Consider the following 25,723-nt stretch of genomic DNA (forward strand, 5'->3'; position numbering starts at 1 on the left):
CTAATGGCGGAGTCATATGTGAGAGACTCTAAATGGCGGAGTTATTCTGTGAAACCAACGGCGAAGTGATGCGAGAGAGTCTCTAATGGCGGAGTTATTGTGTGAAACCAACGGCGAAGTGATGCGTGAGACTCTAATGGCGGAGTTACAAGTGTGACCTAAACGACGAAGTAATGCATGAGAGTCTATAATGGCGGAGAAATGTGTGTGAAACTAAACGGCGAAGTAATGCGTGAGAGTCTGTAATGGCGGAGAATTGTGTGTAAACTAAAACGGCGAAGTAATGCGTGAGAGTCTGTAATGGCGGAGAATTGTGTGTAACCTAAAACGGCGAAGTAATGCGTGAGAGTCTGTGATGGCGGAGAAATGTGTGTGAACTAACCGGCGAAGTAATGCGTGAGAGTCTGTAATGGCGGAGAAATGTGTGTGAAACTAAACGGCGAAGTAATGCGTGAGAGTCTGTAATGGCGGAGAATTGTGTGTAACTAAAACGGCGAAGTAATGCGTGAGAGTCTGTAATGGCGGAGAATTGTGTGTAACTAAAACGGCGAAGTAATGCGTGAGAGTCTGTAATGGTGGAAAATTGTGTGTAACCTAAAACGGCGAAGTAATGCGTGAGAGTCTGTAATGGTGGAGAAATGTGTGTGAACTAACCGGCGAAGTAATGCGTGAGAGTCTGTAATGGCGGAGAATTGTGTGTAACCTAAAACGGCGAAGAAATGCGTGAGAGTCTGTAATGGTGGAGAAATGTGTGTGAAACTAAACGGCGAAGTAATGCGTGGGAGTCTGTAATGGCGGAGAATTGTGTGTAACCTAAAACGGCGAAGTAATGCGTGAGAGTCTGTAATGGCGGAGAAATGTGTGTGAAACTAACCGGCGAAGTAATGCGTGAGGGACTCTAATGGCGGAGTTATGTGTGAAACACTGAAACGGAGAAGCCATGTGTGAGACTAATGGCGGATTTGTATGTGAAACACTAAAATGGAGAAAGCCATGCGCGAGAGACTCTGATGGCGGAGCCAGGCGTGAGACTCAAATAGCGGGGTCGTATGTATGCAACTGAACCGGAGAAACCATGCGTGGGAGACTAATGGTGGAGTCGTGGGTGCGTGCTAAACCGGAGAAGACACGCGTGGGAGACCAAATGGCGGAGTGCTGTGAGTGAAACTAAAACGGAGAAGTCATGCGTGGGCGACTAATGGCAGAAATAAAAAAATTTTAAATTTTTTTTTTTTTTTTTTATTTATTCATTTTTTATTTATTTATTTATTTATTTTTTGGACCATGGAGCACGAGGGTGATGTGGCGGTTTTTTTTTTTTTTTTTTTTTCCTTCATATGGCGGGTTTATTTATTTATTTTTTTATTTTTTATATGGCGTTTTTTTTTTTTTTTTTTTTTTTCCATATGGCGTTTTTTTTTTTTTTTTTTCATATGGCGTTTTTTTTTTTTTTTTTTTTCATATGGCGGGTTTCTTTGGTGATTGTGTGATGCGTTTTGAATGGTGTGGATTTTTATTGTGGTGCGAAATGAGCCCCCGTGACGTGGAGGAAGGTGTGATACGCAGAACTTTTTTTTTTTTTTTTTTTGCCAGGACTATATGGCGGGTTTCTCTTCTATGACCCTGAGGGAAAAATTTTTTTTTTTTTTTTTTTGGGACTACATGGCGGGTTTCCTCCCTATGATACTATGGAGCTTTAATTACATAATTTTTATTTTTCCTTTATCGGGGTACGCGGGTGATGTGGCGGGTTTTATAATGAAGGGGGCTGTGGCCTGGTGTGGTGGGGGTGTAATGTGATGGGGAACAGTCTGAGCCCCTCCTGGGTTGCGCCGCCTGTGGGAGGGGGGCAGTGGCTGCAGCCTGGGGCAGAGTATTACGGCTGGACCGGGGCCGAGCAGACCTGTGGCGGCCCCCTCCCCACACACCAGCCGCACCAGCGGACGGCCGTCGGGATACCGCGCACGCGCCGACGCGCATGCGCAGTACCCCGGCCGCGCGTGCGCAGACCAGGGACCGGGACGCGGGCGGCCGCCATCGGCAGCGCGGCAGGAGAAGCAGCGGGACGGGCCGGTGCAGCGGTGGGGAGAACGGGGAAGTCCGTAGCAGCAGCGCTGAATGTGGAGGGGGAGAATGTGTGGTGTTGCTGGAACGATCCAACCTGTGGGCAAGTGTGAGTGTTTGTGAACATGCCGCTGTGATGAACGAGGGGAGGCATGATGTGAAATGAGTAGGAATGGGGGGGGGGGAGAGTTGAGCCCAGGAGACAACCTGCCTGCTTGCTGCAGGGGTACAGACCGGAGTGGTGGTGTGGTGTGACCAATCTTCATGTGAACAAGCCTGCTAGACATGAAATGATGGTGACTTGTGACGAAAATTGTGACCTGAATGTGTGTGAGAGAGATGTTGGTGAGGAGGGGAAACGGCGTTGGTGGCCGCCATGGGAACCTGGTACACGTGCTGGTGGTGCTAGGAGTGGGGATGCGGTGTGGTACGCGTGCATGCATGACCGGAAATGGAGGCAGACATGAAAACCGTGACTTGGAGTGAAACTGTGACATGGTTGAAATGAAAATAGTGAAATGAATTGAGCTAGTACCGAGGGCAACCGTGAGGCCCTGTGCTGTACCGCAGACATGAAATGATAGTGACTTGTAACGAGAATTTGTGACATGAGTGCAAAGTTTGGTGAAATGAAATGAGCCGGTACAGGGGGCAACCGTGAGGCCCCAGCTGTACCGTATGGATGACTCATAGTATACCGGGCAAACGTGACCCACAGTGAACCGAGTAACGCAAAACTTCCAAGACTCAGCAACTCGCAGGTAACTCTCCAGTAACTCCACCAGCGACTTCCTCCTTCAAAGCTCAGACCTCGGACGGTGCAGGAGCCAGGTAAAGGGGGTGCCCTAAATAGGCTGGAGGCGGACCTCAGCCCCTCCCACAAATCCAGGCAAACTGCCTTCACACATATATATAAGCTATCTAACTATCTATCTAATGTAATAAGTGGAAAGCACAGAGCACAGCAATGTCACTGCTCTCTCTCTCTCAGAACTCCATAAAACTGCAGAAAATGGCTGCTGGGGAGGTTCTTATATAGTAAGGGGTAGGCAACTTTCCTATTGGTTGCTAGGGATGTTGCTAAGCTCAGATAAAGACATTGCAGCCTTCTCATTGGCCCACAAGCAAGAAGCAGGGAGGGATCATGGGTTCAGGGGAAAGAAAATCTAGAATATTCGAAAATACGAATATATATAACTATATTCTAAATATTCATGAATTCTCGAAGTGCCGATATTCGCAATTAATATTTGTGATTCTAATATTCACGCCCAACACTACTTGTTACAAAACCCCTGGACATTATAGGGTACAAGACCCCCAAACATTACTGGTTACAGGAGACCCCCCACAGACATTTGACCACCCTAGTTGCATCTGAGATGGATGTCCTACTTCCTGGTGCTTTCTTCTGCTCCACACAAAGCTCTTCCCCTCATATCACATATCATCACAGGTCCTTTCCCACATCTTTGTCTCTGCTGAGCTCCACCCTCTCCTGCACTGATTACATGATGGTGACATCATCACAGATCCTTCAGCTTATTCAGTGCAGCAGATACAGAGCAGATCCTGGTCTGTAGTCACTACTCTTGTTTCCTCAGTCAGTCTGTGGCTGGAGCTTGCACTCAGACATTGCAATGCTGCTGTCTAAGTGCACAGAGCCACAGAAAAGGAGGACTTCCAGGTGTCCGTCCAGACATCGCACCGGATCGAGGACTGAGAGCCAGGTGTGTCTCCCTTCACCACCAATACATGAAATATTACATGCGGGAACACGCGTGATTTTTCCACGCGAGTGCAAAACATTGTAATGTGTTTTGCACTTGCGTGAGAAAAATTGCGCATGTTTGGTACCCAAACCCGAACTTCTTCACAGAAGTTTGGGCTTGGGATCCGTGTTCTGTAGATTGTATTATTTTCCCTTATAACATGGTTATAAGGGAAAATAATAGCATTCTGAATACAGAATGCATAGTAAAATAGCGCTGGAGGGGTTAAAAATAATTTAACTCGCCTTAATCGCGCAGCCGGCATCTCCTTCTGTCTTCATCTTAGCTGTGTGCAGTAACAGGACCTGTGGTGACGTCACTCCGGTCATCACATGATCTTTTACCATGGTGATGGACTATGTGATGTCCGGAGTGACGTCACCACAGGTCCTATTACTGTACACAGCTAAGATGAAGACAGAAGGAGATGCCGACTGTGCGATCAAGTGGATTAAAGTGAGTTAAATATATTTTTAACCCCTCCAGCGCTATTTTACTATGCATTCTGTATTCAAAATGCTATTATTTTCCCATATAACCATGTTATAAGGGAAAATAATAATGATCGGGTCTCCTAGCAACCGTGCGTGAAAATCGCACCGCATCCGCACTTGCTTGCGGATGCTTGCGATTTTCACGCAACCCCATTCATTTCTATGGGGCCTGCGTTACGTGAAAAACGCAGAAAATAGAGCATGCTGCGATTTTCACGCAATGCACAAGTGATGTGTGAAAATCACCGCTCATGTGAACAGCCCCATAGAAATGAATGGGTCGGGATTCAGTGCGGGTGCAATGCATTCAACTCGCGCATCGCATCCGCGCGGAATACTCGCCTGTGTGAAAGGGGCCTTACTGTTACACCTAGAGGCTCTGCTCTCTCTGCAACTGCCGTGCCGTCTGCATTGACTGGACCAGGTGTGCCTGGCTCACAGATTCCTTCTGCTGCCAAGTGCACATGCAACAGGTCAGCCAGTGTCATAGGTACAAATCTGCTGATAGATGTCCTTTAAAAGGGGAACTCTGCCTTAGATTAACATTGGCTTTATAGTCAGCATGTACAAGGAGTACTATCTATGTACTACATTGCAATTCTTGCAGTTACAGTATTTTCCAGTTTACTGTCACTTAGTGCAGTGTTTTTGGGAAGCCGTCAAAAAGCTGGCCTTGGTAGGTCTTTTGATTGCTATGGGAACCACTGAGCAATTTTTATTCATGAAGGGCACTTACCCTAAATGACTACCCAAATGAATGAAAGAAAAACTCCACGGCACTTCCAAAGAAAACGTGCGTATATTATTCCACCAGATGCGACGTTTCGGTCCTCTCAATTGAACCTGTCTCAAACAATAACAATAATGGTGCATAATGCAGGTATAAATACCACCCACATGGTGACAAGACAATTAAGATAATAGACTAATAAAGTGCAATAGTGCTCACAACATTGTATAATAATTCATTCATGAGGAAATACTCCTCTTACAATAATATAGTGAATTCATCCATAAATTACATTATAAATATGTAAAAGATAAAAAAAAGTATCAAAATCGATAATGACACATGATTGATAAAGTGCAAACATTTGTGACATACCATATGTGCTAAATTATAAACCTGATTAATGGATGGAGGGATTGTACCTGGCCAGCATGGAGTCATGACTGTAACCTGGGGTCTCCATGTCCAGACTGCGCATGTGAAAAAGTGACCACATCACCGAGGAGGGATCACATGCTCCAACTAAGTCACATGACCGGAGCATGTTATCCCTCCTCGGTGATGCGGTCACTTGCTCACATGCGCAGTCTGGACATGGAGACGCCAAGTTACAGTCATGACTCCATGCTGGCCAGGTACAATCCCTCCATCGTCCATTCATTAGGGCTCTTTCACAGTTGCGTTGTCCGGATCCGTCGTGTACTCCATTTGCCGGAATTACACGCCGGATCCGGAAAAACGCAAGTGAACTGAAAGCATTTGAAGACGGATCTTCAAAATGCGTTCAGTGTTACTATGGCAGCCAGGATGCTATTAAAGTCCTGGTTGCCATAATAGTAGTGGGGAGCGTGGGAGCAGTATACTTACCGTCCGTGCGGCTCCCGGGGCGCTCCAGAATCACGTCATCCATGCGCGTGGGGCGCCCTGACGTCACTCTGAAGCGCCCCGGGAGCCGCACGGACGGTAAGTATACTGCTCCCCACTACACTTTACCATGGCTGCCAGGACTTAAGCGTCCTGGCAGCCATGGAAACCATTCCGAAAAAGCTAAACGTCGGATCCGGTAATGCGCCGAAACGACGTTTAGCTTAAGGCCGGATCCGGATTAATGCCTTTCAATGGGCATTAATTCCGGATCCGGCCTTGCGGCAAGTGTTCAGGATTTTTGGCCGGAGCAAAAAACGCAGCATGCTGCGGTATTTTCTCTGGCCAAAAAACGTTCCGGTCCTGAACTGAAGACATCCTTCAGAATGCATGGGGATAATCCTGATCAGGATTCTTCCGGCATAGAGCCCCGACGACAGAACTCTATGCTGGAACAGAACAACGCAAGTGTGAAAGAGCCCTTAAACAGGTTTATAATTTAGCACATATGGTATGTCACAAATGTTTGCACTTTATCAATCATGTGTCATTATGACTCATTATCGATTTTGATACTTTTTTTGGATATTTTTTACATATTTATGATGTCATTTATGGATGAATTCACTATATTATTGTAAGATGAGTATTTCCACATGAATGAATTATTATACAATGTTGTGAGCACTATTGCACTTTATTAGTTTATTATCTTAATTGTCTTGTCACCATGTGGGTGGTATTTATACATGCATTATGCACCATTATTGTTATTGCTTGAGAAAGGTTCAATTGAGAGGACCGAAACGTCGCATCTGGTGGAATAAAATACGCACGTTATTTTTGGAAGTGCCGTGGAGTTTTTCTTTCGTTATATATTTGGTTGGTGGATCGCACCTATAGCCGCTGGCACTCCTATTCCTCTGTCTTGATTGCGGTGTTGCCCAGTGTTATATTTTTTCTACCCAAATGGTTACACCTAACTGGCTTCAATAGTGGCAATTACTGTAAACGAATATAGGTGATTTTATATCTTAGGTCTCCATTAAAGGGTTTCTACCACTTGCTTTGCACCCATTTCGTTTTCAGACACTAGCGATCCGCTAGTGTCTGATGTACAATACAAGCTAAGTATTATCTTATTCTGTTCGGCCGTTTTGTTTAAAAAAGCACTTTTATATTTATGCAAATGAGCCTCTAGGTGCTATGTGGGTGTCTTTTCAGCACCTAGAGGCTCCGTCTACCTTCATAAACTGCCGCCCAGCTCCTCGCTCCAGCACGCCCATCTCCTAGTGAATTCGATCCTCCTCCTGCTTCTGAAATCTCGCGCCTGCTCAGACATTTCCACTGCGCCTGCGCCGAATGCTGCCGAATGCAGAGACGGACGGCGCAGGCGCGAGATTTCAGACGCCAGAAGCAGGGGGAGGATCGAATTCACTAGGAGATGGGCGTGCTGGAGCGAGGAGCTGGGCGGCAGTTTATGAAGGTAGACGGAGCCTCTAGGTGCTGAAAAAACACCCACATAGCACCTAGAGGCTCATTTGCATAAATATAAAAGTGCTTTTTTAAACAAAACGGCCGAACAGAATAAGATAATACTTAGCTTGTATTGTACATCAGACACTAGCGGATCGCTAGTGTCTGAAAACGAAATGGGTGCAAAGCAAGTGGTAGAAACCCTTTAATGATCAGGGCTCCAGGAGGTATTAAAGGGGCTGGTATGTTAGTCTGGTGGGGAAACCATTGTTTCCAAATCCCCTACAGCATTGTATGGAGTGGGATGTAGCATGCTTTAATGCTGCTCATATCCAGTGGAAAGGAGATAAATGTTGTTAGGGGGAATGTCCCTTTAATACATTAATGCATTGAATAAACCCACAGCCAATTCACAACGGCGTACCTAATGTCCTACTGTAAGGTAATACTAAGCAAACATATAAAAAACCATGGATCCATCAAAATAAGCTGCTTGTAAAACCAATGTTAATCACCCGTGAAAATTACTGTTGTTGAGATAGATGCATATTGGAGGTAAAATTATCTTTAACCACCAGAAGATAAATTAATAGGCCACATGTTCTAGATGACGTGTTATATTGATATTACCATAAATATGAACAATTTTCATTTCACTTAGGCTTCATGCACACGGCCATGTTTTGCAGTCCGCAAATCTCGGATCTGCAAAACACGAATCCCGGCTGTGAGCATGCAGCCTTTTTTTCCCCTGTCCAGAGAAAAGTCCTACTCCAATATTTTGCGGGACAGCAGAATGGACTTACGGATGTGTAAAGCACACATCTTTTGCGACCCCATTGAGATGAATGGGTCCACATCCAATCTGCAAAAAACGTGGTTCAGATGCGGACCAAAACTATGGCCATGTGCATGAGGCCCTAAAGAGAGTCTCGACCTTTTAACTTCATGCTGTTTTTAGTTCTGACTTCCGGGACCGCCACTGATCAACTGTTTGAAGGGACTGCTGTGATCACCGGTCTCCTCACAGCTTTCCATGCACAGCGCCGTACATTGTATAGCGACTGTGCTTGGTATTGCAGCTTAGCCCCATTCACTTGACTAGGACTGAGCTGCACCTAGGTCACATGACTGATGTACGATGACGTCAGTGGCCTAGGAAGAGGCCTAAGCACTGACAGATCGGTTTAGCCTCAAACAGCTGATTAGTGGGGATCCTGGGAGTCAGACTTCCACTGATCTGATATTGATGCACAGCTGGATTACATATCTATGGGATCACTGCTACTCAGCGATCCTGTCTACAACCAGTGTCACCATGTAGCCCTTGCCTAAATGTACTGTTGGCTCGTGGCCTTAATATTACTTTGTCAGGCTTCACATCTATGACAATGCCTCAGTTGCTTATTCAGTCCCATTTGTGGAAAAAATGACATCATACAGCGCTGTTTATTCATAATAACAGAAACTGCCATAATAAGGCTACTTTCACACTAGCATTAATATTTTCCGGTATTGAGATCCGTTATAGGGTCTTAATACCGAAAAAAAATGTTCTGTTTTGTCCCCATTTGTTGTCAATGGGGACAAAACGTAACTGAACAGAACGGAATGCTCCAAAATGCATTCCATTCTGTTCTCATACCGGAGAGCAAACCGCAGGATGTTGTAGTTTGCTTTCCATCCTGACCCACAATGCAAGTCAATGGGGACGGATCCATTTTCTCGGACACAATAGATAACGGATCCGTCCCTCATTAACTTTCAATGGAGTTCATGACGCTTTGTTAAAGATAATACAACTGGATCCGTTCATAACGGATGCAGATGGTTGTATCATCAGTAATGGAAGCGTTTTTGCTGAACCCTGCCGGATCCAGCAAAAACGCTAGTGTGAAAGTAGCCTAAGTCAGTGGGGTCCATGGCGTGACAGATCTTTCATTTCCATTATAAATAGAAGCCATAATGCAGATGTGAACAAAGACTCACAGACAACATTTCTGGGAACTTACTCAGCCTTCTCGGATTCTGCTTTTGAGTTGTCCTCATTTTCTTTAGCGATTTCCGCTGCCTGCAATAACAAGGTAAGACACTCATTGTAGAGTGATTTGCATTATTTTATTATCATTAAAGAATTCAATTAGCAGGGTTATCTGAACAAATTCCAGATCCTTTGCTTGCTTTACTATACAGGCTAAAGTAGTTTTGCAGCTAAACTAATTAAACCAGACAAGATTTTGCAAGTGATACCAGAAACCTTTTCTACACTTGTTCCCTCTGGTAATTCCTTTCACGCTTCATCTCAAGTGATAAGACATTTTCTTAGAAACGTTTAAAGATTGCTACTGTGCAACTTGATCTGTGGCTGGCTCTGCCACATCCACCATTCCAAACTGGACATGTATGAAATAAAATTGCTGACTGCTAATGCAGTGTCCCACTATGTGTTATGTGTGGGCAAGTTAAACTTTTGCTGCTAAGTGTCATATTTAATGTATTTAATGTCTTGTATTTTCCTAATATCAGGCTGGCATTGTCATTACATCTATTCACCCCTAGGCGGTGCTGGCGCCACATAATATATGTAGCCAGTAGTGATGATCGAGCATGCTCGGCCGAACACCTGTTCGGCTCGAGCATCTCGATGCTCGGCACATAGCTGTACTCGGCCGAGTACCGCATGTGCTCCAGCGCCATGCTCGAGTCTCCTTCCCTACGTTTTTTGGCTGCTACGCATTAGAGTGATTGGCTGGCCGGAACTCGTCATCGGGTGCTATATAGCACCCGATGACGCATGTTCGGCTCATTTGTAGTCAGGAAGAGCTGAGCATAGGAAGGGACAGTGAGTGTAGGGAGTGTAATTAAATATTTTTTTGGTACCAAAACGTTTTAGAGACCTAAAAGTCATTGTAAGGACTATTGTGTGTGACAGCAGCAATATATGTTTGTAGCGCAACCTGCGCTAAATTGCTCAGTGTTAGGGAGAGCTGTGCATAGGAAGATTTTTATATAAAAAACTTTTCAGAGACCCAAAAGTCCATTGTGTGTGACAGCAGCAATATATATTTTTAGCACATCCTGCTCTAAATACTGTGTAATAGACCGCTGCGGACAGTTAAATTATTTGCGCCACATCTCCTGTATAAAGTGTGCGCATCCCTAAAATATCAGTGACATCCAGTGCACTTTTTCTGTAGACGGTGTCTGCTGCAGACAGTTAAATTATCCGCGCATACATCTCCTGTTTAAAATGTGCGCATCCCTAAAATATCAGTGACCTCCAGTGCACTTTTGCCGTAGATAGTGTCCGCTGTGGTCAGTTAAATTATCCGCGCCACATCTCCTGTTTGAAGTGTGCGCATCCCTAAAATATCAGTGACATCCAGTGTACCTTTTTCTGTAGACACTGCGAACAGTGGCATTACCTGTGGTACCTGTCCTGTATAACGTTTCATAATCACAAATACCTTCATAAATTTTTTTGCACATACACTTCCAAATCCTACGCTACTGTATGTGTGACATACTTTCAAACATATATCACATTTAAAATGAAGAAGGCGAGCAGTAAGAGACGGGGAAGTGGCCGTGATGCTGATGTTGCACGCATAGGCTGTGGCCCTGGGCGCAGAGAAACTGTGCCTGCTGCCAGAGCACAAGAAAAACAATCATCCACGATACCTAGCTTCATGCAGGGCGGCGCAGGACACCACTCTTGAAGTCAGACCATTGCGACCAGGTGGTGGGTTGGATTGCAGCAGATAATGTTTCCAGTCAGTTAGGCACCACCCTGTCTTCCAACAAGTCCAGTCTCAGTAGCCAGGTGTCTGATCAACACAATCCTCGCCCTGATCCCCCTTCCTCCCACCATGTACAGTCTGGCGAAACAAGTGATCCCACACTCTGATCTGAGGACCTCTTTTCATCGCCATTACTTGCTTGAAGAAAGAAAGATCTTGTGCCCTGATTCCCAAACTCATGAGCATCAACAATCACAAGAAGATGACGGTGGGGAACGGCAATTAATGTTTAATGAGGTGGATGATGATGAGACACAGTTGCCAATGAGTCAACCGCAATTACTGTCTCAAGAGGTTGATGAAGAGGATGAGACACAGTTGTCAATCACTGAGGTTGTGGTTAGGTCAACAAATCAGGATAATGATCAGAATAAGGAAGTGTCATGCCCTGCTCTGACTATGTGCGGAGGTCGGCCAGAATAGCAGCACGTGTTTATTGTTTGCTTTGGAGTCGTGCTGGATCCGCCTCCAATGTGCACTGGGTGGGGTCATTAGTTTAAATGGCTCTCATGGCCGTGACAGGAAGTGGAAGAGGAGGTGGTGGGCGATGAGGTCACTGACCCAACTTGGGAAGGTGGAAAGCCGAGTGAGGACAGAGGTACAGAGAGGGAGGGATCTGCAGCACCGCAACAGGCTGGAAGAGGCAGTGAGGTGGCAAAAGGGAGAAGGCAGACCACACCAAACAGGCCTGCAACTGTTCCACGGAGCACCCCCTTGCGGAAATCTCTCTTGCCAAGGGCTAGATGTTCCGCAGTATGGCGCTTTTTTGAGGAGAGTGCGAACGACAAAAGAATAGTAGTTTGCAACCTGTGCCATACGAAAATGAGCCAAGGCGCGAACGCTAGCAACCTCACCAGCATGATCCGCCACATGGCATCCAAGCACCGTAAGAAGTAGGATGAACGTCTGGGTCCAAAATCTGTGTCTGCTGGTCACACCACTGCCTCCTCTGTGCTGGCCAATCCCCTGTTGAAGATGCAGGCCCGGATGCCTCCCGCCCTGCACCTGGACCTTTGCAAGCACCATCAGCGACCACATCCACTTCCGTGTCCCAGTGCAGCGTCCAAATGTCCTTACCCCAGGCCTTTGAACGCAACCACTAAATGTGCAGCTTTCTAAATTACTGGCCCTGGACATGTTGCCATTTAGGCTTGTGGACACTGAGGCCTTCCGCAGCCTGATGTCAGTGGCCGTCCCACGTTACGCAGTCCCCAGCCGCCACTATTTTTCAAAGTGTGCCGTGCCCGCCTTACACCAACATGTGTCCCGTAACATCACACGCGCCCTGACCAACGCAGTTACTGGGAAGGTCCACTTAACCACAGACACAAAAGAATAGTAGTGAACACTAGCAACCACACCACAACCAGCATGAGCCGCCACATGGCATCTAAGCACCGTAAGAAGTGGGATGAACGTCTGGGTCCAAAATCTGTGTCTGAGGGTCACACCACTGCCTCCCTCTCCCCTATGGTATGTGCTGGCCAATCCCCTGTTGAAGGCGCAGGCCCGGATGCCTCCCGCCCTGCACCTGGACCTTCGCAAGCACCATCAGCGACCACATCCACTTCCGTATCCCAGCGCAGCGTCCAAATGTCCTTACCCAAGGCCTTTAAACGCAAGCGAAAATACCCAGCCACCCACCCACAGGCCATAGCACTAAATGTGCAGCTTTTTAAATTACTGGCCCTGGAAATTTTGCCATTTAGGCTTGTGGATATTGAGGCCTTCCGCAGCCTGATGTCACTGGCCGTCTCGCGTTACGCAGTCCCCAGCCGCCACTATTTTTTAAAGTGTGCCGTGCCCGCCTTACACTAACATGTGTCCCGTAACATCACACGCGCCCTGACCAACGCAGTTACTGGGAAGGTCCACTTAACCACGGACACATGGACAAGTGCATTCGGCCAGCGACTGGGTGACGGCACACTGGGTGAATGTTGTGGAGGCTGGGAGCGAGTCGTACCCTAGGATGGCACAGGTTCTACTGACTCAAAGTATTGCGGGCCGGATGTCGATCAGGGTTTACGCCAGCACCTACTTTAGTGGCTCCAAACCCCACTTCTCCTCCTCCTCCTCCTCCTCCACGTCCACCTCCGATTTATCCGCGTGCAGCACCAGTCAGTCATCATTCGGTAGCTGGAAGCAGTGTAGCACTGCAGTGGTGAAGCAGCAACAGGCCGTGCTAAAGCTGATATGCTTAGGGGACAAACACTACCGCAGAGCTGTGGCAGGGGATAAGAGACCAGACTGAGCTGTTGCTCTCGCCACTCAACCTACAACCAGGTATGGTTGTGTCTGATAATGGCCGTAACTTAATGGTGGCTTTGGAGCTTGGCAAGCTCAGACACATCCTATGACTTGCCCACGTGTTCAGCCTTGTGGTTCAGCGGTTTCTCAAAACCTACCCCAATTTGCCTGAGCTACTGGTGAAGGTGCGCCGCGTGTGTGCACAAGTCATCGACAGCTTCAGCAGGTCTGTCAACGCTGCAGCAGCGCTTGAAATTGCCAGCTCACCGGCTGCTGTGCGACATGAGCATGCGCTGGAACTCCGCGTTCCACATATCAGCCAGGCTTTGTGAGCAGCATAGGGCAGTAGTGGAATACCAGCTGCAACATGGTCGTTGCCTTTCCAGTCAGCTTACGCTATTCAAAAGCGAGGAGTGGGCATGGATGTCTGACCTCTGTGAGGTTTTAAGAAACTTTAAGGAATCAACACAGATGGTGAGCGGCGATAACGCTATTATCAGCGTAACCAACCCACTTCTGTGTCTACTCAGACACTCGCTGATCACAATTAAGGATGACGCTTTGCATGTGGAAGAGGTGGAAAGAGGGGAATACATTACACAGGGTGATAGCCAGACCACCCTCAGTTCGTCATCTCAGCGCGAATTGGACGATGAAGAGGAGGAGGAGCAGGAGACAGTTGCCTGCGCTACAGAGGGTAGTTAGTACCCATGAAAGTTTAATTACATTTGTTCAACGTGGGTGGGCAGAAGAGGAGCGCGACCCGCACGTTATACGCATTTTAGACAACACTGATTCCTGGTTGTTCACCCTTCTCGACCCCCGCTATAAAGAGAACTTCTCATATCTCATTCCTCTGGTGGAGAGGACGAGCAAAATGGTGCAATACCAGAAGATCCTTGTTGAAAAATTGCTCCAAAAATTTTCATCTGACAACGCTGGCGGCAGAGTCCGTAGTTCCTTGGCCAACTGAGGAGGGGAGACAAGGGGAACACTCAGCAGTTCCAACAGAGGCAGGGCAACACTGCCTGGGACAGTTTCATGACACCCCGCCAGCATCCTCACCCTGATGCGCGGCCTAGTGTCACAAGGAGGGAAAAAGTTTGGAAGATGGTGAAGAAGTACATAGCAGACTGTGTCAGCATCCTCAATGATCCCTTAGTGCCTTACAACTACTGGATGTCCAAGCTGGACGCGTGGCACGAACTGGTGCTCTATGCCTTGGAGGTGCTGGCCTGCCCTGCTGCCAGCGTTTTGTCTGAACCGGTATTTCGTGTTGCTGGTGGCAATATAACAGATAAGCGTATCCGCCTGTTAACTGAAAATGCTGACAGGTTGACTCTTATAAAAATAAACAAGGCCTGGATTGACCATGACTTCTCGACTCCACCAAAGTAAAGCTGATACACATAAAGGCACTTTAAATGTGTTGTTTGTAATGTACTGAATACACTGTATTCCCATGCACCCCTTCCACCACAAACAAGGGTATATGGTTGAATCTTCCTTTTCTCATACTCCTCTTCCATCATATCAACACATGCTTATTCGTTGCATGTAATGCCCTAGATTATATGCCTTTCGCATATAATTTTTTAAAGGGTCAGCTCAGCAGCAGGCCCTCGCATATAATGTTTTAGAGGGTGAGCTCACCAGCAGGCCCTCACCTAAAACCTTTTAGAGGGTCAGCTTACCAGCAGGCCCGTCCCTTAAATCTTTTACAGGGTCAACTCACCAGCAGGCCCTCATATATAATTTTTTACAGGGTTAGCTCACCAGCAGGCCTTCACCTACAATCTTTTACAGGGTCAGCTCGCCATCAGGCCCTCGCATATAATGTTTTATAGGGTCAGCTCACCAGCAGGCCCGCACCTCAAATCTTTTACAAACTGGATTCCCAAAAAGTTGGGACACTAAACAAATTGTGAATAAAAACTGAATGCAATGATGTGGAGATGGCAAATGTCAATATTTTATTTGTAATAGAACGCAGATGACAGATCAAACGTTTAATCCGAGTAAATGTATCATTTTAAAGGAAAAATTCGTTGATTCAAATTTTCACGGTGTCAACAAATCCCCAAAAAGTTGGGACAAGTAGCAATAAGAGGCTGGAAAAAGTAAATTTGAGCATAACGAAGAGCTGGAAGACCAATTAACACTAATTAGGTCAATTGGCAACATGATTGGGTATAAAAAGAGCTTCTCAGAGTGGCAGTGTCTCTCAGAAGCCAAGATGGGTAGAGGATAACCAATTCCCACAATGTTGCGCAGAAAGATAGTGGAGCAATATCAGAAAGGTGTTACCCAGCGAAAAATTGCAAAGACTTTGCATCTGTCATCATCAACTGTGCATAACATCATCTGAAGATTCAGAGAATCTGGAACAATCTCTGTGCGTAAGGGTCAAGGCCGTGAAACCATACTGGATGCCCGTGATCTCCGGGCCCTTAAACGACACTGCACCACAAACAGGAATGCTACTGTAAAGGAAATCACAGAATGGGCTCAAGAATACTTCCAGAAACCATTGTCAGTGAACACATTCCACCGTGCCATCCGCCGTTGCCAGCTGAAACTGTACAGTGCAAAGAAGAAGCCATTTCTAAGCAAGATCCACAAGCTCAGGCGTTTTCACTGGGCCAGGGATCATTTAAAATGGAGTGTGGCAAATTGGAAGACTGTTCTGTGGTCAGACGAGTCACAATTCAAAGTTATTTTTGGAAATCTGGGGCGCCATGTCATCCGGACCAAAGAGGACAAGGACAACTCAAGTTGTTAACGCTCAGTTCAGAAGCCTGCATCTCTGATGGTATGGGGTTGCATGAGTGCATGTGGCATGGGCAGCTTGCATGTCTGGAAAGGCACCAATGCAGAAAAATATATTCAGGTTCTAGAACAACATATGCTCCCATCCAGACGTCATCTCTTTCAGGGAAGACCCTGCATTTTTCAACAAGATAATGCCAGACCACATTCTGCATCAATCACAACATCATGGCTGCATAGGAGAAGGATCCGGGTACTGAAATGGCCAGTCTGCAGTCCAGATCTTTCACCTATAGAGAACATTTGGCGCATCATAAAGAGGAAGGTGCAACAAAGAATGCCCAAGACGATTGAACAGTTAGAGGCCTGTATTAGACAAGAATGGGCGAGCATTCCTATTTCTAAAAGTAAAATTGGTGGTGGCTGCTCTCCTATGTGGCTTTATGGTATGGTGCTACGAATCCAAAGAGAGGACACCCTACCTCTCAGAAATAGATAACGTTTAAAAAAGAGTGTGAGGACGAGCACTCTCACAATTGGCACACATTTATTAAGAAATTGATATAATTAATTAGCCATAAAATGAATAAAACAATACAATAAAATAATACACATGTATTCAGATAGCCACAATGGGATACTTATTGATGTCAGACGATTGGCAAGCTCTATCAATCCTATGTGAAAATGGTGAAAGGGCCTGGTATGGCCTAATGTCCATAGGAGTCCAAGAAAATGTCATGGTCTTACCTTCTTGCTGTCCTCCTTCGTTTGACATGTGCTGGCGGCCATCTTGGTTTCTGGGTTTCTTGTAGCCTCCCACCCTGCGGCTTCTCCTTCCCACTGGGAGGAGCTGTATGCCTAGCTCATATATATAGGAGGTCTGTGGCTTCAGTTCCTTGCTTGGTCCTCCTGTGTTCACATGCTTCTAAGACTGCTGCAGCTTCTGGTTCCTGATCCTGGCCTCGTCTGACTACCCCGCTGGTTCCTGATCCTGGCTTCGTCTGACTACCCTGCTGGTTCCTGATCCAGGCTTAGTCTGACTACCCTTCTGGTTCCTGACCTCTGGCTACGCAAGACCCTGCTTCGGTTTAGCCATCCGTTTGGACTTTTGCTTACAGCTTGATTTCAATAAAGCCTTCCTATTTCCACTTATCTCTTGTTGTACGTCTGGTTCATGGTTCCATGACATTAGGACCAAGCCATGAATTCTGACGGTACAGGGCCATCCTCGCTACCTACGCTGGTTGCCAGACTTGATCAGCAGGATCACCTGTTGGGTCGGTTCGCTGTGGCGTTGCAAACCCTGCTTGAACGCACGGCTCATTTCGCTTCCGTTGCCGATGGGTCGGTTGTCGCTCCTGGGCCCGCTCCTACTGCCGCTCCGGTTGTTGCGCCAGAGTCTACCCTGACACCTGTTGCTGCGCCTGCGGTGTCTCGGGGTATGACCGGTTCTGCCCCCCTTCCACAGCGCTTTGGGGGAGAGCCAACTCAGTGCCGAGGTTTCCTTAACCAGGTGGGCATTTATTTCGAGTTGCTGCCACATGCCTTTCCTACTGAGAGATCAAAGGTGGGCTTCTTGATCTCGCTGCTCTCGGACAAGGCCTTGGCCTGGGCCAGCCCTTTATGGGAGAACAACAATCCGGTGGTTGCCGAGTTTTCCGGTTTTGTTGCTTCTCTTCGGAAGGTATTCGATGTGCCGGCTCGTGCTGCCTCTGCTGCGAAGCTCCTTATGTCCATCAGACAGGGTTCACGATCCGTAGCTGAATACGCCATTGAGTTTCGTACCCTGGCAGCAGAGGTGGGCTGGAATAATGAGGCTCTGGTCGCTGCTTTCTCTCATGGTCTCTCGGATGCCTTGAAGGATGAGGTTGCAGCTAAGGACCTACCAGTGGAGCTCGAGTCTCTTATTTCTTTCCTGATTTTGATTGACACCAGACTCAGGGAGAGACCTTCCTTTAAGGAGAGCCTGCGGAGGTCTTCTAACAGATTGGCGCCTACGTTTGCTGTCCCACCCGTGCCTCCCTCTCCTCCCACGCCTCCTGGGGATGACTTGTCTGGGGGTGAACCCATGCAGCTGGGGTTTGCTCGCCTGTCCGAGGGGGAGAGGGTACTCCGGAGACGCGAGGGCCGATGCATGTACTGTGGTCTCGGTGGGCATTTTCGGTTGGCATGTCCGAACCGTCCGGGAAACGCTTGCACCTGAGATCCTGTCGGGGGCAGATCTTGGGTGGAGTCTCCTCGTCCCCGGTTTCCCGTGTTGACAAACCACTGATCACTGTTGTCCTCTCCTGGGTCGGGGGCTCGGTGACGACCCAGGCGTTGGTGGACTCTGGTGCTGGTGGTTTGTTCATTGATAGTGTGTTCGCTGCCGCCAATTCCATTCCTCTGCAGCCTCGAGGTTCCCCACTGGCTCTTGAGGCGATAGACGGCAGACCCCTTCTGCCGCCACACGTGACTCATGAGACCCTTCCAGTGGGGATAGCCATTGGTGCCGTTCACAGAGAGTCGGTCTGTCTCCAGGTTATTTCGTCTCCACACTACTCGGTGGTCTTGGGGTACCCCTGGCTCCAGAAGCATAATCCGACTTTCGACTGGAGATCGGCCGAGATCCTCTCGTGGTCACCGCAGTGTGGGGCTAGTTGCATCCATGGGCCTGTCAAGTTGCTGTGTACTTCCTCGGACTCTCTGTTGCCTCCTGAATACGAAGAGTACCGGGATGTATTCGATAAGGTGCGCGCGGTTGCCCTACCTCCGCACCGCCCATACGATTGTGCCATAGAGTTACAATCTGGTGCCGTTCCTCCTCGTGGCAAAGTCTATCCACTGTCGGTAGCGGAGAATGAGGCCATGGAGGAGTACGTGAGGGAGGCGCTTTCACGCGGACACATTCGCAAATCCTCGTCCCCGGCAGGGGCTGGATTTTTCTTTGTGAAAAAGAAGGGCGGTGAGTTGAGGCCTTGCATCGATTACAGGGGTCTCAATCGCATCACGATCAAGAACGCTTACCCGATACCCTTGATTTCCGAGCTGTTCGATCGCCTCAAAGGGGCCACGGTCTTTACCAAACTCGACCTGAGGGCGGCATATAACCTGGTAAGGATCAAGGCGGGCGATGAGTGGAAGACCGCGTTTAACACCAGGACCGGTCATTATGAATCCTTGGTTATGCCCTTTGGGTTGTGCAATGCGCCCGCAGTCTTCCAGGAATTCATCAACAATGTTTTCCGTGACCTGTTGCAGCAGTGTGTGGTGGTCTATTTGGATGACATCTTGGTATATTCTGAATCCATGGAGGCCCACATTATGGATGTCAGACGAGTGTTGCAACGGTTACGAGAGAACAGGCTGTTCGGTAAGCTTGAGAAATGCAAATTTCACCGATCCCAGGTAACCTTCTTAGGGTACATCATTTCCGCTGAGGGGTTCTCCATGGATCCTGAGAGGGTTTCGGCTGTCTTACAGTGGCCCCAGCCCAGTGGTCTCCGTGCCCTGCAGCGCTTTTTGGGCTTCGCCAATTATTATCGGAAGTTCATCAGGGACTTTTCTGTGCTAGCCAAGCCTCTCACGGATCTGACCAGGAAGGGCAGTAATTTCCAGGTCTGGCCGCTCGAGGCCATCCGAGCTTTTGAGGCTCTAAAGTCCGCCTTTGTGTCGGCTCCGATTCTGTCGCATCCCAACCCTGGGTTGCCCTTTGTCCTCGAGGTGGACGCGTCTGAGACGGGAGTAGGCGCCCTTCTGTCTCAGCGTAGAACACCAGAGGGTCCTCTGCTTCCTTGTGGGTTTTACTCCCGGAAACTGTCTTCCGCGGAGTGCAACTATCAGATTGGTGACAGGGAGTTATTGGCCATCGTGCAGGCCCTTAAAGAATGGAGGCACTTGCTCGAGGGTTCGGTGGTTCCGGTTCTCATCCTGACGGACCACAAGAATCTGACCTACCTTTCTGAGGCCAAGAGATTGACACCACGTCAGGCCAGATGGGCTCTGTTCTTGTCACGTTTTAATTACGTGGTCTCCTACCTATCCGGTTCCAAGAACATCAGAGCGGATGCCTTATCACGGCAGTACTCCGAGCTGTCCGGGGAGGAGTCGATTCCGACTTCGGTCATACCTCCGAATCAGATCCTGGCCGCCATTCGCACCAGCCTGACCTCTCCCCTGGGTGAGCAGATTTTGGCGGCTCAATCTGGTGCTCCCTCTGGGAGACCCAACGGCAGATGTTTTGTACCTGAGGAGTTGCGCACTCGGTTGTTGCGAACCTACCATAACTCCAAGGCCGCGGGGCATCCTGGAAAGAATCAGCTGTCCTGGGCTGTTTCACGTCTGTTCTGGTGGCCTTCTCTACGTTCCGACATCGCCGCATATGTAGCGGCATGCTCCGTTTGTGCCCAGAGTAAGTCCCCTCGGCACCTTCCGTTGGGCCTTTTGCAACCCATAGCCACCGGGGAGCGCCCATGGTCACACCTGGGGATGGATTTCATTGTGGACCTCCCTGCATCCCGAGGCCATACGGTCATTCTCATGATTGTGGATCGGTTTTCCAAAATGTGCCACTGTGTTCCTCTCAAGAAGTTACCCTCTGCACAAGAGTTGGCCACGATTTTCGCCAGGGAGGCCTTCCGGTTGCACGGTTTGCCCAAGGAGATTGTGTCGGATCGGGGGAGTCAGTTTGTGTCCAGGTTCTGGCGCGCCTTTTGTTCCCAGTTGGGGATTCATCTCTCTTTCTCCTCGGCCTACCACCCTCAGTCCAATGGGGCCGCAGAACGATCCAATCAGGCCTTGGAGCAATTTCTTCGTTGCTATGTCTCCGATCACCAAGACAATTGGGTTGACCTCCTGCCTTGGGCTGAGTTTGCCAGGAACACGGCGGTGAACTCTTCCTCTGGGACGTCTCCCTTCATGGCCAATTATGGGTTCCAACCTGCCGTGTTACCGGAGGTATTCTCTCCCCAGGATATTCCAGCTGTGGAGGATCACCTTTCCGTCCTACGTGCTTCTTGGGTACAGATCCAGAGGTCCCTTGAGGTCTCTGCGCAGCGCCAGAGACTCCAGGCTGATCGCAGACGAGCGCCCGCTCCTTCCTACCAGGTCGGAGACCGTGTATGGTTGTCCACCCGCAACCTCAACCTTCGAGTGCCCACTCCCAAGTTGGCGCCTCGCTTTGTTGGTCCCTTCCGAGTGCTTCGCAGGGTAAACCCGGTAGCCTATGCCCTTGCGCTTCCTCCTGGCATGCGGATCTCCAACGTGTTTCATGTCTCCCTGTTGAACCATTGGTGTGTAATCGTTTCACTTCCTCGGTTCCTCGGCCTCGTCCGGTCCAAGTGGGCAATCGTGAGGAGTATGAGGTGAGCAATATCCTGGACTCATGCCTGGTCCGCAGTCGGTTGCAGTTTTTGGTCCATTGGCGTGGTTATGGTCCAGAGGAGCGTTCCTGGGTTCCCTCCGCAGATGTCCATGCTCCTGCTTTGCTCCGAGCCTTCCACGCACGCTTCCCTCAGAAACCGTTCCTTACTCCGCGGAGGAGGGGCCCTTGAGGGGGAGGTACTGTCATGGTCTTACCTTCTTGCCGTCCTCCTTCGTTTGACATGTGCTGGCGGCCATCTTGGTTTCTGGGTTTCTTGTAGCCTCCCACCCTGCGGCTTCTCCTTCCCACTGGGAGGAGCTGTATGCCTAGCTCATATATATAGGAGGTCTGTGGCTTCAGTTCCTTGCTTGGTCCTCCTGTGTTCACATGCTTCTAAGACTGCTGCAGCTTCTGGTTCCTGATCCTGGCCTCGTCTGACTACCCCGCTGGTTCCTGATCCTGGCTTCGTCTGACTACCCTGCTGGTTCCTGATCCAGGCTTCGTCTGACTACCCTTCTGGTTCCTGACCTCTGGCTACGCAAGACCCTGCTTCGGTTTAGCCATCCGTTTGGACTTTTGCTTACAGCTTGATTTCAATAAAGCCTTCCTATTTCCACTTATCTCTTGTTGTACGTCTGGTTCATGGTTCCATGACAGAAAAGCCCCAAGAGATAGTGGTTGCCTGAGGAAGGGAGAGTGACAACTCCCGAAACGCGTCTGGGATTACGCCATATACCTGTCGGCATTTCTTCAATTGCATGGCCATGCAAATAGGACTCTGGTACTGTAACCTCTAATATCCGAAAACTATAGCCTGGAGGTATCGGATGCACTAGAAAGAACACGACACAGGAAGTGACGTAAGTAGTACTCCGCAACCATCTAACGCGGACACGAAACAGAACAACGTGAGACGCCAGCCCTCTATACCAACCGGGGGTTCCTCACGCTCGCTCCGTACCGCAAGAGAACAGAGCTTAGAGGTAAGCGATCGGCAGTCGACAAACTCGGCCACCGAATACAACAACGGGACAAGCCGTATTCGACGAGCCCCACTTATCCAGTCTGAAGCAAACCGCAGGACTGAGGTGATATACAAAGGGGAGGTAAGCGGCTGTAAAGCCGACAAGTGTAAAGCCGATAAGTGTACCCTTATCTGTCAACAATACTAACATATGTGACGGGACTATCATTTGATATATTCAACATTGGTATATCACTAGAACCTGTGGAGCTACACCTATTATTGCTATCTCTTGGGGGTTTTCTTGGACTCCTATGGACATTAGGCCATACCAGGCCCTTTCACCATTTTCACATAGGATTGATAGAGCTTGCCAATCGTCTGACATCAATAAGTATCCCATTGTGGCTATCTGAATACATGTGTATTATTTTATTGTATTGTTTTATTCATTCCTATTTCTAAACTTGAGAAACTGGTCTCCTTGGTCCCCAGACGTCTGTTGAGTGTTGTAAGAAGAAGAGGAGATGCCACACAGTGGTGAAAATGGCCTTGTCCCAACTTTTTGGGGATTTGTTCACACCATGAAATTCTGATTCAACATATTTTTCCCTTAAAATGGTACATTTTGTCAGTTTAAACTTTTGTTCCGTGATTTATGTTCTATTCTGAATAAAATATTAGAAGTTGGCACCTCCACATCATTGCATTCAGTTTTTATTCACGATTTGTATAGTGTCCCAACTTTTTTGGAATCCGGCTTGTACATGGTCAACTCACCTGAAGGCCCTCGCATATGTTTTAGAGGGTCAGCTCACCAGCAGGCCCGCACCTAAAATCTTTTACAGGGTCAGATCACCTGCAGGCCTTTACCTAATTATACCTAATAAGTTATTTGCGCGCATGCTGCCTTGCTTGGATGTGGTAGCCGTAGCTGTTTCTCAGGCTCCCTCTCCGGAATTGAATCATGATTCCCAGTTACCCGTAGTCACCATGGTTTGCGCTGACAAGAACATTAAAAGTTGATAGGCCAGACATCCGAATAGATCGTCACCGTTACAGGGACGTGAGATTGGCCCCAGGTTATCTAGAGTCACCAAAAGTCAGCAGGCCTTCGCCTATAATGTTTTAGATGGTCAAATCAGCAGGCCCTTTGTCACCACCAGACATCTGAGAAGCTCTGACAGATGCCTTTCAGAACCTCCTCCTTGAGCTTCCTTTGTTTTGGTTGTCAGTTCCTCATCTCGTTAGCCTCTCTCAGCTGTCATGTAGTTGGACTGATTGCATCCCTTTAAATTCCTCCCCATAATGCATTAGTGTGCGGTTTATACAACTTCCTGGAGTGTGTGTGCATGCTGATCCTATTTCTCAGTCTTCTACAAGATAAGTGTTGTACATTCATTTGTGATTTTCTGTTTGCTGGATCCCAGGTGACCCTGACTCCCTCCGTGTCTAGTGTAGGGAGCCGGTGGTCGTGTCCCCTCACTATTATAGGGTGTTCAGGTGTTATACAGTCGAGGTACGAGGATATGCGATCATCTACCATAGGGATTTTCGCATAGGCTGAGCAGTCAGGGAGAGTGCCAGGTCTGATGCAGGGGTCTCCCTTTTTGTTCCCTAGTTTTGTATCCAGTGAGTCATATGTTCATTTTGTGTTGTCTTGTTCCCTGTACACCTTCCGTGACATTATAAACCGCCAAAACAGTCAAGCATGGATCCGGTTTCACTTTTGACTGAACGCTTGCAGGGTCTTTCATTGGAGATAGCAGATCTCCGTAAGACCCTTTCTCAGTTTCAAGTGACCGGTTCAGCTTGCGTTCATGGAGTTTGTTCTGAGCCTAAGATCTCTCTCCCGGATACGTTCTCCGGGGGTAGTGAGAATTTTGTGCGTTTTAGAGAGGCTTGCAAACTCCATTTTTGCCTTCTTTCCCATTCCTCTGGTGATGAGGAACGGAGGGTGTGGATCATTATATCGCTGCTCAGGGATAACGCTCAGTCCTAGGCCTTTTCGCTGCCGGTGGGGGCACGGCCCCTCCATTCAGTGGATGAATTCTTTTTAGCCCTGGGTCAGGTATATGATGATCCAGATCGTATTGCTTTGGCTGAGTCTAGACTACGTCTGTTATGCCAGGGTAAACAATCCGCAGAGATATACTGCTCAGAATTTCGGAGATGGGCAGCTGATACTGGTTGGAATGATGCTGCACTCCAAAGTCAATTTTGCCATGGTCTTTCAGAGGGATTAAAAGATGCATTTGCCTTTCATGAGAGGCCTATCTCCTTGGACTCTGCTATGTCTCAGGCCGTTCGTATTGACAGGCGTCTTAGAGAGAGAGGAGAGATCACTCCTTCCTGTCATACTCAATCCCAGGACAGTGCAGCGGTCTCATTCTGTGCGCAGGGGTCTCAGTCGCTGTCAGCCCCTTCTGAGCAGCAGCTCATGCAGCTGGGGTTGATTGCCTCTGACAATAGAAGATTCAGCCCGCATGGGAAGGTTTGTTTTTGTTGTGGAGGTATAAATCATTTGGCAAATGTTTGTCCCTCTAGGAGATTCAGGCAGTTTTTTGGGAGTAATAAAGAAACAAAAAGGAAAAAATCTTTTAAAAATGTTCCATCTGTTACTATTGGCAGGGTTGAGGCGGAAATTGAAGGTTTTCCGTTTGCTTGTAGTTCCCGTTTTGTCTTGCCTGCCAGGGTGGCGCTAGAGAGCAAGAACATTTTTTGTGAGATTTTTGTAGATAGTGGAGCAGCTGTCAATCTCATTGATAATCAATTTGCGATAACTCATGGTTTCCAGGTATGCACTTTGGGAAAGGATGTTCCTGTTTTTGCTATTGATTCCGCTCCACTTTCTCAGAAATCATTAAAGGGCATAGTTCACAATATCCTTTTAATTGTGAGTGATGCTCATGTTGAGGATGTGTCATGTTTCGTCCTTAGCGGATTGCCTACTCCTCTTGTGTTGGGGCTACCCTGGCTCACTAAACATAACCCCACCATTGATTGGCAAGCGAGGCAAATAAATGGTTGGAGTGACTTTTGCAGAGAGAATTGCCTCACGAAATCTTTTTCTGAGGTTTCTACTAAGACTGTACCATCTTTTCTCTCTGAATTTTCGGATGTCTTCTCTGAGAGTGGAGTTCAGGATTTGCCCCCGCACAGGGAGTACGATTGCCCTATTAATCTCATCCCAGGC

General features: G+C 48.1%; 1 protein-coding gene across 5 annotated transcripts in view; it reads right to left on the reverse strand.

Moving 5' to 3' along the window:
- The window catches only part of RYR3 (ryanodine receptor 3), a 684,284-nt gene that overhangs the window by 55,070 nt on the left and 603,491 nt on the right, over positions 1-25,723 (reverse strand). For all 5 annotated transcript variants that reach the window (XM_044272379.1, XM_044272378.1, XM_044272377.1 and 2 more), the window contains one exon: positions 9,413-9,471. In XM_044272379.1, coding sequence (XP_044128314.1) covers positions 9,413-9,471 — 59 coding nt within the window. The remainder of the gene's footprint in view (positions 1-9,412; positions 9,472-25,723) is intronic.

Source organism: Bufo gargarizans, chromosome 11 (assembly GCF_014858855.1).
Source record: "Bufo gargarizans isolate SCDJY-AF-19 chromosome 11, ASM1485885v1, whole genome shotgun sequence".
In the NCBI taxonomy this organism is placed as follows: Eukaryota; Metazoa; Chordata; class Amphibia; order Anura; family Bufonidae; genus Bufo; species Bufo gargarizans.